The sequence below is a fragment of the Hemicordylus capensis genome, chromosome 6 (genome assembly GCF_027244095.1).
Source record: "Hemicordylus capensis ecotype Gifberg chromosome 6, rHemCap1.1.pri, whole genome shotgun sequence".
Taxonomy (NCBI): domain Eukaryota; kingdom Metazoa; phylum Chordata; class Lepidosauria; order Squamata; family Cordylidae; genus Hemicordylus; species Hemicordylus capensis.
In genome coordinates this window covers 132,935,060-132,947,029 of record NC_069662.1, presented here as the reverse complement: position 1 = coordinate 132,947,029, position 11,970 = coordinate 132,935,060, and the positions used below count along the sequence as shown (strand labels likewise).

The following is an 11,970-nucleotide window of genomic DNA, read 5'->3' as shown; positions in this document are numbered from 1 at the left end:
GATGGACTCAGCAGGCCCCTGTGGAGGATGGTTGGCCCCAGTTGTTGAAGGAGTCTGGGGCCTGTGCGGGCATTTGCAAGGCTGCGCAGGCGGGGCCACTGGGCTTGCTGGCTCCTCCACAGCGTCTGGTGGCTCCATTGGGGAGGTGGAGGAAACCACCAGCAACCGGGCGCTCCCAGTGCCAGGGGTGCAATCCTCTTACTCTTCTTCAGGCCCCAAGGGCTTTCCATTGGGTCAAGGGATTCAGTTCCTCCTCCTCCTCCTGTTTCCAGCGGCACCAGCAAGGACCATGTGGTCATCGATGGGCCTGCTGCCTGAGAGCGAGCGATTGCGCTCCTTCTCGAAGGAGGGAAGAGCGGGTTTCTCTTCTTTCCTTTGGGCACTAAAGCGTGCCTTAGTCAATTTGATTGCTCTACAGCGAAGGAGAAAAAGGAAACAAACTTTTTGAGTAGATGTTTTTTTTAAAGTGGTGAAGAGAATGGAGAAGGAACACTCTGGCTGGAAAGCCAGGAGTTAAAAAAAAGACAAAGACAAAGAGAAGGAGGAGGCTGTAAAGAAGGTCAGAAATGCAGAGAAGGCTTTCCTGGAGGACAAAAGGCTAGCTATATCTGGAGCAACCACAGGACTGGAAGAACTGGGCAGGGGGATACCCTTCCTGGGACTTATAAAGCCTCAAGCTAATTAACTGGAGCACATGAGGAAGGATAATCCACGTGAAATGTCCCCTTCTGACAGCAGAGAAGAGCTGTTCTGTTTAAAGATGATATTTTGGCTGCTACAGTTGCGCCCAACCAGGGCGGGACTGGGGGCACTGAGAGGGCAGGGGAATTTATGTGAGGAGGGCGCCAGGTTTATTATTTATTGATTGATTGATTTTATTTTTATATCGCCCTTCCAAAATGGCTCAGGGCAGTTTACAATTTTTTAAGCAGAATGGGTGGGTTTCACCATACTTTTTTGGTTTCATTTAATAATTATTTTTTTTCTGTTAACTTTTTATATCTGACCTCTGTTTTCTGTTACTTATAGGTTACTATAAATATTTCAAATGAAGTATCACTTGTAACTATTAAGAAGCACAATTCTATACTAATAAAATAGTTTAGATATATGTGTTCCTATGTAATCCAGTTCCTGCAAGTTTGTTAGAAAATGAAGTGGGTGGCATCTTAATAGCACTACAATAGCACTGTTTTAAGTTCCCTCTCCCCACCAATTTCCACAGGAAGCCTGCCCTCTCAGCCCTCAGCCCTATACACCTACCCAAGAGAGGAAAATTATTTTCAGTTCCTAACAATATATATAGCTTCATAGAATTTCAAAGCATTTAAGCATATCATTGCAGAGAAATGGGGGTGAAGAGAAATGACGGCAGGGGGAGAAAATAAATAACTGGTGGAAGGGAGTGGATAAAGAGGAGAGGAGAGCCTCACATCATGGCCAGGTACCCCAGCCAGGCCAACCAGCTCTGATTCCTTCCCTCTCCAAGCAGGGACTCCCCTCCAGCCTTGCTCCTTCCCCATCCAGCCTTCTGAGGCAGAAGTCTGAGATGTGTGTCTATACAATACAGAAAGAAAAGACACCATTTTGATTTCAAATAGGACAGCAGAATGTCATATATAGAGTAACCCCAATTTTGTAGAATTTAAAGACAACCAATCATGGTACATAAGAACAGCCCTGCTGGATCAGCCCCCAAATGGCCCATCTAGTCCTGTTTCGCACAGTGGCCCACCAGATGCCTCTGGAAGCCACAGGCAGGAGCTGAGGGCATGCCTTCTCTCCTGCAACTGGGATTCAGAGGCAAAGGAGTTTCATGGGCAAAGGGGTTTTAAAAATGAGTTTCTTGTGAACTGATTTGCAAAGCCTTGTTTTGAAGCAAGTGTACAAAAATAGACTTTTGGTGGGGGAGCCTGCTAGAAGCACAGAGCAAAATAAAATAAAAATGTTTAAAAGGGGAAACATGTTGAGAGAGCCATTTTGTCGTCTTTTGTTATTTAAGCCATTTTGAGAACTTTGTTGCTTGAAAAAGCTGCATATCAATATTTTTAATAAGGGTGGTGGTGGGGAGAAAGAAACCCACACACAGAGACCAGATTAGAGATAGGGGCAGGAACAAAAAGAACATTTTTTAAAAATATTATTATTATTATTATTATTATTACACCTGTTAGAGTATTGCTCCTCCCCCCTGCCATACCATTCTTTTCAAAGCTCTTAATACTTTTGCTTGACTAATTTCCTCACAAAAAGTATACTGTAGGGATGAGGATTTTTCTTAAGTTTGCACTCGAGCAGTTAAGCTTCACACACAGACTTCTGTAGCCTGTACAAAACACACACGGTTCCTGCGGGGGTGGGGAGAGCCAACACGGTACAATCAGCAAATAGTTGGGGTTTTTCTTACCAAATGTGTTGCTTGCATTTCCTTCTTGAACAAGACCAAGCAGCTTGGCGGGCTCTGTAATTACAAATGGGGGGGGGGGGAGGAGCACAAGACAGACTCCAGAAGAACCAATCGGGCTGGGAGAAACATTAACCCTTGCATTACTCTCTGCTACTGCCGATCTCCGTGAAACTCCACATTCATTCAGAGGGCGTGCAAATACACTCTTGCACCCTCCTGGCAGAATGCAGAGCAGACAGAGAGGGAAGGGAAGCCGCCCGATTGAAACAGCAGCCTGTCTCTGGCTGCAGAGATTCCCTGCAAGAGATTCCTTGCAGAGAGAGGCAAGCGCTGGCGGGAGGGAGCTCAGGAAGAGGGCGGAGGGCGCAAATCCAGAGGAAGCAGGGCGCAGAGGCGAGGGGTGCACCCGGCATCCGGCAGGCCAGTCTGAGCCTGCGCCCAGCCATAACATACTGCACCTGCCAAAGATTGCATAAACGTGCCACTCTGTGTAAACACACCTCACTGTATTTCATTAAAAACTTTATTGATATTCCAGCAGGTCATAAAGACATAAATGTTTAATTACGAATCCACACAGGAGTAAAGCTATACATGCTAAGTAGTTAAGTCATTTGTCATGTCCTTTATTCTTCTTGGTTCAGAGCTGAGTGATGCTGTAAAAAGGTATTCTCTCTAGTGCCTGAAACACCTTCAGTACAACAAACACCAATCACATTAAGTTCATACATACAGAGATCTCAGATGGTGAGGTGGGCAACAAGATTCATTTTAATCAGTAATTCTAAACATTCACCTATTAAACTGCAGAAAATGTCAAATTTCTAAAAGATACAGGAAATGTGTCAGTTCTTAAAATACTTGACACCTTCCAAGGCATGTATATGGTGCTCATAATCCATAACCTTTAGTTTAATCTTAGAGCATTACAATATGGCAAGTTTTACAAGTCATAATGATGTCAATTTTTACAGTCCTCAGTGAATCTCAACCCTGGTTTTTTCGTTTTTAATAGTGTAAAGGACAAGACAGATTGCTCCTATTCCTAATCAATCTATGTGTATCAAAAGGTGGCAGGTAATTTATGAACCAACCCAAGATTAGTTTTGTACACACATTAACTTTTATTTCCAAATTGACTATGTTTGAATTGTGGGGCTTATCCAAGTTTAAAAAGTTAGAAATATTAAGAAAGACAGGATAAGAATTCTAAGAGAAACATTTTCACATTTCCTCACAATACTACTGCCCGTGACCAGCTCTTCTTTAATCATCTTTGCATAACTAAAGAAGCATTTCTCTACAGTTTAGTTGGAGAAAGTTGCGTCTCAGAATGTGATCTCCTTTGGTATCTAATAAGTGGGTTTTGGGGAGTATGGATCATAGTTGAGTAGTTTATGGTAGGAAAATATCCATCCACCAAATCAAATTCATACAAACGCAGAAGAGTTGACCAAATAGTCTTAATTTGAACGTAAGCAAAGTTCTCTCCAATACACCGGTGACGACCTAGAATGAAAACCACAGGAGGAGACTAAAGTATATGAATATGACAAATATTTATACACCACTTTTCAATAAAAGTCCCCAAAGCAGTTTAGATAGGTATCAATAAATAAAATGGCTCCCTGTCTCCCAAAGAGCTCACAATCTAAAAAGGAAATATACGATAGACACCAGCAACAGCCACGGGAGGGATGCTGTGCTGGGAATGGATAGGGACAATTGCTCTTCCCCTGCTAAATAAAGAGAATCGCCACTTTTAAAAGGTGCCTCTTTGCTCTTTTAGCAGGGATAGTTAAGTAAACCAAGTCAAGTAAATCACTTGACTTAACACTACAGTTTATAAGCATATTCTATCTACTATGCTTATGGCCAGGAATTCAATGATTTGCTATAACTGTGGCTTAAAAAGGTAAAGTGTACCATCAAGTCGATTTCTACTCCTGGCGCCCACAGAGCTCTGTGGTTGTCTTTGGTAGACTACAGGAGGGGTTTACCATTGCCATCTCCTGCGCAGGATGAGATGCTGCCTTTCAGCACCTCCCGATACCGCTGCTGCCCAATATAGGTGCTTCCCATAGTCTGGGAAACATACCAGCGTGATTTGAACCAGCAAGCTTCTATCTCATGAGACATTCAAAGGCCTGGCCAGCTCCCTGGCAATCAGAACTCAAAATTATGGTGTTAAGAATCATAAGAATATGTTGCTCGATTCTTAGCCAGCAAGACAGATCTTCCACTTAGGTTAGCATGAAAACACAGACATGCATTCATTTAGGAGGAAGTGTCTAAAACAAACTGCAAAGCAGATTTTATTTTAAATATTTCTTGTTTAAAACCCCAATAGTGGTAATGCTATAACAACTGTAAAGTTAATTTAGGGCACACTTAATATAACCAACTTACCAGCACCAAATGGTACATATGCAAACTTCTCTCCGGCTGCAAGGTTTTCTTGGATGTAGCGGTCTGGTTTGAACTCTAAGCTTTCTGCCCAACAGTCCTTAAGTCTATGATTGACAGTTGGAGATACACAAACTTGGTGACCAGGTGGAATTGTATAGCCAGCTACAGTCTAAAAGCAACAATTTTTAATAAAGAAATGTTTATACACTGTTCTGCTAAAGATCACAAATTCACAGTTGTCCTTCAAATTCAGTTTTGTAAAGGCTTTTAATATTTTACATTAGTTAACATCTTTAAATGTTAAGCTGCCAATTATTTATGGAATTCATAAACAATCCTCTCCTGTGCTGTACCTACCTAGAAATGAACACAGACACAGCTGGAAAAATACTGAGGATTGAAGTCTACATTAAATAAGCCCCAGAGTACCCAGCACTCTACAAACTCACTAGCACTAGCAGCACTCTGCCCACTCTCACTAGCACTCTGCCCAGCAGCATTCACTGAAAAAGTGAAAAAAGGGGGTGAGAACTTTATTTTATGCCTCAGTCATCATTACATGTTATTATGTATAAACTGAAAATAAACTTCACAACTTCCCTATTTGGAGCTACTCTTGTGTATTTTTTCATACATTGTTCCTGGTTTCATACACCACTAAATTTAAACAAAGGTTCTTACTTGGGGAGTTCTAGCCATTCTCATCATAGTCATTATAGGAGGTCGAAGTCGCAAGGTTTCTTTCAAGCAATGGTCCAGCAAACTCATATCCTTGAGCTACAAATAAGATGGGCCTTGTTAGTTTCCTATATATTCAAAATATTTAACATGTTTGTGTAACATTATGGTAGTTTCCTACTGAAAACTCCTGCAGTTAGCCAGCCATAATTTGTGCTCTAATTATAAAGCTAAACACCACCTATTATAATTAAAGGAGAACAGAGCATTGGTTACTCACCGTGAAGGCTCCTTCTTGCTGCGAGGTCCAAGGGCGTCTGACTGATGGGTTATCTTGACCCACATGACTTCAAGAGGCAGGACAATGCAATTAGCAAAGCTTTAAGTTCGGGAGGAGCAGGCCCCTCTGCAGTTCTTTTAGTACCAGAAGCAACAGGTACAACGATGCGAAGCCATGTCTGGTAAACTAGGTGAAAAAACGAGTCAAAAAACGCATCCAAAACAGGAAAAAATGCCAACTAGGCCAACCTACAGTAAACACATGGCAGAATAAGGCACAACCTGATACCTGGATGGTAGGAGCTGGCACAAGGGAGGGTCAAGACACCCTTGGACCTCTCAGCAAGAAGGAGCTTTCACGGTGAGTAACCAATGCTCCGTTCTCTGCTGCTATAGGTCTGAGGACGTCTGACTGATGGGACATACCAAAGCTCCAGTACCAATAGGGAGGGTACCAGCAACTACCGTGCAGGGAGCACCTGCTGGAGGATGCACCTCCCGAACGCTGCCTGGGCAGATGCATACATATCTAGTTTATAATGTCTGGTAAAGGTAGAGGGGGCCCGCCAGGTCACCGCTCGGCAGATATCCTGGATGGGGGCGTTGGTAGAGAAGGCCGCTGAGGTGGCCACTGAACTGGTAGAATGGGCCAAAACCTTGGTGGGTGCCCTAAGGCCTTGGGATTCATATGCCAGAGAAATGCACACCTTAAGCCACCTAGCTAAGGTGGCGGGTGTCACTGGCTGGCCCATAGATAGTGGTAGAAAGGACACGAATAGGGACTCGGAAGTCCAAATCTGTTTGGTCCGCTTTATGTAGGCTTTTAAGCATCTGCGGACGTCCAGCTTATGCCACACTTTCTCAGCCGGGTGAGGGCAAAAGGAAGGTAGCACTACATCTTGGGACATGTGAAAAGGGGATGCTACCTTCGGGCGAAAAAAGGGGTCTGAGATTAACCTCACAGAGTCCTCAGAAAAAATGCAGAGGTTCTTGTGAACGGAAAGAGCCCGGAGCTCAGAAACTCTGCGCGCAGAGGTAATGGCTACTAGAAATGCGAGCTTCAGTGAGAGTATGCGTAAGGATATATAGGACAAGGGTTCGAAGGGGAGACCCTGGAGGGCCTTGAGAACAGTATGTAGCTTCCAGGTGGGAAAGCGATGAACCACCGGAGGGAACAGGAGAGTGGCACCCTGTAGAAAACGTCTCAGGTATGGATGGCGCCGGCCGGCACCCTTATATGTATCCGGAATTAGACCCACGAGGGAAGAAGCTTGGCGTTTCAGGGTATTTGCAGAGAGGCCCTTGTCCAGACCGTATTGCAAGAACTGGAGAAGGTGAGAGATGGAGGCTGAGCCTCTCGGAACCCCATGACAGTCTGACCAGCGTAGGAAGGCTCTCCACGTAGATTGAAATATCCGGTTGGTGGACGAACGTCTGGAGGCTAGCATAGTGTTTAAGACTGATGCCGAGTATCCATGGTGCTTCAGGAGGCGCCGTTCAGTTTCCAGGTGGCTAGCTTTAACCAGCCTGGATCCGGATGAGAAACCAGACCCTGCTGTAGAAGATCTGGTCGAACAGGCAGTGACAGGTGAGGTTCCGAGGCAAGGTTGAGAAGCTCTGCAAACCACGGCCTCCGTGGCCAGTACGGGGCCACCACGACAATCTGGGCTCAAAGGAGTTTTACTCTGCGAAGGATCCTCGCCAGAAGAGGGGTGGGAGGGAAGGCATAGAGGAGGCCCCGCGGCCATGGTGCCAAGAGAGCATCCACTGCTTCCGCCTGGCGGCAGGAAAACCTCATGAAGAAGTGGGGTAGATGAGTGTTGGCAGGTGTTGCAAATAGGTCCACTAGAGGAAATCCGAAGCGTTCCGTGATGAGAAGAAAGATCTCCGGATGCAGCCGCCACTCCCCTGGGAGGAGGTCCGAGCGGCTCAGCCAGTCCGCTACAGTATTCAGATCCTCCTGCACGTGGTGTGCCATCAAGGATGCTACGTGGAGTTCCGCCCAGTGGAACAGTAACGTCGTCTCCACCTGGACGGACCGGGACCTGGTACCTCCTTGTCGATTCATGTGGGCCTTTGCCGTGGTATTATCCATGCGGATCAGTACGTGGTGGTGAAGCAGAGAGGCCTCAAACTCCTGTAGGGCTAGGTGAATGGCTTTGAGTTCTAGCCAGTTTATACTGTGTCGACGTTCTTATGCCGACCATTTTCCTTGTGCAGAGAGGTGTTGACAGTGAGCTCCCCAACCAACGATGATCCTGGGGGTGGTCTAGGAACTCCTTTCCCATCGATAGGTGTGGGGTGGTGATACATCACTGTAGGGAATGCCGAACCGCTTGGGGAAGGCTCACCTGTCTGCTGGACTTGACCGCTATGTCTGCATGAAATGGAAGGAGGAACCATTGCAGGAGCCTCAGGTAGGAACGTCGCCAGGGGATGGATTGTAGGCTTGCTACCATCAGGCCTAGGAGTCTGGACAGGGCCATGATAGGAGTGTGATTGGATTTCAGGACCTGGCGTACTTCTGTTTCCAGGGTATGTCTTCAGTCCCTAAGCAGGAAGAGCCTGTCCAGCTGAGTGTCTATCAGGACTCCTAGGTGGAGAATCTGGTGCGCTGGTAGCAGTTGACTCTTTGCCTTGTTTATGCCAAACCCGTGAGCGTTGAGCATGTGGGGGGTGGTCTGTAGGTCCACCAGGGCAGACTGGCATGACTTCAGCCGAAGAAGAAGGTCGTCCAGATACCAAAAGATCCTCACACCCTGAAGTCTGAGGTGCGCTATCACAGGGGCCAGGACCTTCGTGAAAATGTGTGGGGCTGAGAGACCAAAAAGGAGAGCTTTGTACTGGTAGTGCACTCCTGCATACAGAAAGCGGAGGAGATAGCGACTGTCCCGGTGAATGGGCATGTGTAAGTAGGCCTCCTTGAGGTCTATGGACATGAGCAGATCTAGGTGATGCAGCGCCTCTGTGATGGATCTCAGGGATTCCATGCGGAAGGTGCGCTTGCGGACGAAGTGGTTGACGTGCTTCGGGTCCAGTACTGCGCGCAACGACCCGTCTTTCTTGGGCACGGTAAAGATGATCGAGTAGACGCCCAGACCTTGTTAATGGACTGGCACTGGTTCTATGGCGCCGATGGCCTGAAGGTGACGAATTGCCTCTTGAAGGCCCTGGCATTTCTGTTTTGTGTTTGGGGGAGGGTGTAGGAAGAAACCTGTGGGGGTGTTGGCTGGACAGTTCTATGGAGTAGCCCTCCCTTACGGTGGAGAGCACCCACGGATCTGATGTGGTGGCCTCCCAAGTGTGCCAGTGAGAGGAGAGGCAACCACCTAGGGGTACCTCTCCCGCCCCTTCATGTCTGCTGTTTAGGTTGCTTGGATTGGGATGAGAAGGAGGCCCGGTTCCCAAACTGCTGTCTAGAAGTTCTGGCTCTACCCCAGTAGGGGCGATGAGCCCTTGACCCCCTGTCCCTGCCCACGAAGGATGATCAAAAGGACTGAAAGTACCGTCTGCCCTGGGGACGGTTCTGTTTTTTTGGCTGCAGAGGGCATAGCCCTTTTCTTGTCCTTAAGATTCGATAAGGACCTCATTGAGAGCCGCATCCCCAAACAGCTTTTGACCATCATATGGGACAGAAGCCAAATTTGTCTTAGATGTGGCATCTACTTGCCAGTATTTAATAGGGGTGTGCAATTCGGATTGTCTGTGTTTCGATTTGTAACCGAATCGAAACAGCCCTGATTAGATTTGGATCCGAATCTGACCCATCCAAATCACCCCAAATTCAATTCGGATCCGAATCGCGGCTGATCCGAATCGAATCGATTCGGGTTTTGGATCTGTCCTATTATTTTCCCCCAATTTCCAACTTCCATTTTTTTAAAAAAGCTAAGCTCTAGCCCTTATATAAGTGGAGTTATGGAGCAAAATGTGTGGTCACTGTTTTTTAAGTGTTCGGATTCTTTGGTGTATAATAACTTTCACTCAATGAATCCTTATGAGGATTCAGTACACACCTTCATTTCTTCTATTCATTTTGACTGTCTTTTAGACAGTGTCAATTGTCAACTGCCATGTGCCAACTACACCCCACTCCCACCCACAAGGTAGTGAGGTAGTACTCAGTTTAAGATAAGTGCCTAATGGGTGGAGGATACCACCCCAATTGCAGAGGAATTGGACAAAGGGCTGATTTTGGGTGAATTGTTGAAGGTTTAGTGTCTTTGAGGCAGATTTGGGGCATAAAGTGGAATCTGGGGTGAAAGGGTGTGGTGAGGTGGTAGTGCCTAATGGGTGGAGGCTACCACCCAAATTGCAGAGGGATTGGGCAGAGGGCTGGTTTTTGGTGAATAGTTGAAATTTACTCATCTTTAAGGTTTTCCCCTATAAGGTATAATGGAGGTTTCAGCAGCCCCACAAGTGCACTTGGAGGGCGCTGGGGTGGCCCAGAGTGAGTGGTGGTGTAGTGCACATAGGGTGCCAGCCACTCCCATGGGATTGCTAACACATGGGGTACAGGGTTCTGTTTCTGAGGTGGTCTGAGTATAGATTCTATGGTAGCAAATGAGAGTGGATTCATGGTTTGTATTGAAAAATCTCATTTGTAATAATAATAATAATAATAATAATAATAATAATAATAATAATTTGCTACCAGAGAATCTACCTCTGTTGTTTCTAACAGAACCCTGAACCCCATGGGCTAGAAACCCATGGGGATGGCTGGCACCCTCTGTTCACTACACCACCACTCACTCTGGGCCACCCCAGCACCCCCCAAGTACAGTTATGGGGCTGCTGAAACCTACATGATTTCCTATAGAAAACTTCAACAATTCACCAAAAACCAGCCCTTTGCCCAATCCTTCTGCAATTTGGTTGGTAGCTTCTACCCATTAGGCACTTAACTTAAACTGAGTAGTACCTCACTGCCTTGCGGGTGGGAGTGGGGTGTAGTTGGCACATGGCAGTTGACAATTGGCACTGTCTAAAAGACAGTCAAAATGAATAGAAGAAATGAAGGTGTGTAATGAATCCTCATAAGGATTCATTGAGTGAAAGTTATTATACACCAAAGAATCCAAACACTTAAAAAATAGTGACCACACATTTTGCTCCATAACTCCACTTCTATAAGGGCTAGAGCTTACCTTTTTTAAAAAAATGAAAGCTGGGAATCTGGGGAGATTAATAGGAAAGATCTGAAACCTGAATCGATTTGAATCGAATCAGCCGCGATTCGATTTGTACCCTAATCTAGCCAATGGACCAGAGGAGTGATTTGTTTTGTCTCCGAATCACCCGAATCAGCTAGATTCGGGTACAAATCGATTTGTATCCGAATCGATTCGCACATCCCTAGTATTTAAGCCATAAGTGATGCCTGCCTACCACAGGGGCAGTAGCTGCCTTAGCGGCAAAACGCAGGCCATCCAGGGTGGCATCTGCCATGAATGCTTGCGCCTTATGCAATTTTAAGAGCGTCTGGCGCAGTCTGACTGAGTCTGAGGGAGGATCTTGTATCAAATCATCCAGCCAGATAAGGGAAGCCCGAGCTACCATAGAGGCTGCCGCCAAGGTCCTCATGCATAAGGCTGAAGAATCATGAATGCGTTTTAGGGACCCCTCCATGCGTCTGTCCGCCGGGTCCTTGAGGGCAGACTCACCATCTCTGGACAGGACCGAACCAGAAATCAATTGGACCATGGGCACATCTGTAGGAGGCGTATTGAATATTTCGCTACCCTCTTGCTGGAAGGTGTACAATGTGTTAGCCACAGCAGTAGCTGTTTTAAAGGAGGTGGAAAGCGACCACTCAGCCTTGGCCGCTTCCACAAACTGCTTAGGCAGTGGGAGAGAAATAACAGACTGCTTGGAGCCGGGGGAAACTAAAGCACTTTTACCAGTTGGTTGGGCCTCCTGAGAGGCAGGAGGGGCAAGCCCCAGGGCCATTACAGTTTTGGACATCAGGGGGGCCAACTCTGGGGTTTGAAAAAGCCTGAGGGGCGCCTCAGGAGAGTCTAGTTCAAGAGAGTCAGGCCATTCGCCCTCAGAACAAGGGTGGTCCTGGTCCTCATGGCCTATAGGATTTGCTGGGTGGATGGGATCCCCAGGAGAGCCAGGAGTTTGTCTTAGAGCCACACCCTGGGCAGTCTTGCTAGCCAAGTTCACCATATCCCTGAGGGAAGTGAGCCCGG

General features: G+C 46.5%; 1 protein-coding gene across 2 annotated transcripts in view; it reads right to left on the bottom strand.

Annotated features, from left to right (window-relative positions):
* Window positions 1-2,912: 2,912 nt before the first annotated feature.
* Window positions 2,913-11,970, bottom strand: part of LOC128330079 (lanosterol 14-alpha demethylase) — a 40,981-nt gene continuing 31,923 nt past the window's right edge. Inside the window, exons 8-10 of one of the 2 annotated variants that reach the window (XM_053262345.1) lie at window positions 5,498-5,593; window positions 4,817-4,985; window positions 2,913-3,916 (exon numbers count right to left, since the gene is read on the bottom strand). In XM_053262345.1, the coding sequence (XP_053118320.1) occupies window positions 3,708-3,916; window positions 4,817-4,985; window positions 5,498-5,593 (474 nt within the window). In that variant the 3' untranslated portion in view covers window positions 2,913-3,707. Of the gene's footprint in view, window positions 3,917-4,816; window positions 4,986-5,497; window positions 5,594-11,970 lie in introns of those variants that run through there. The other variant, XM_053262346.1, reaches the window with a different exon arrangement.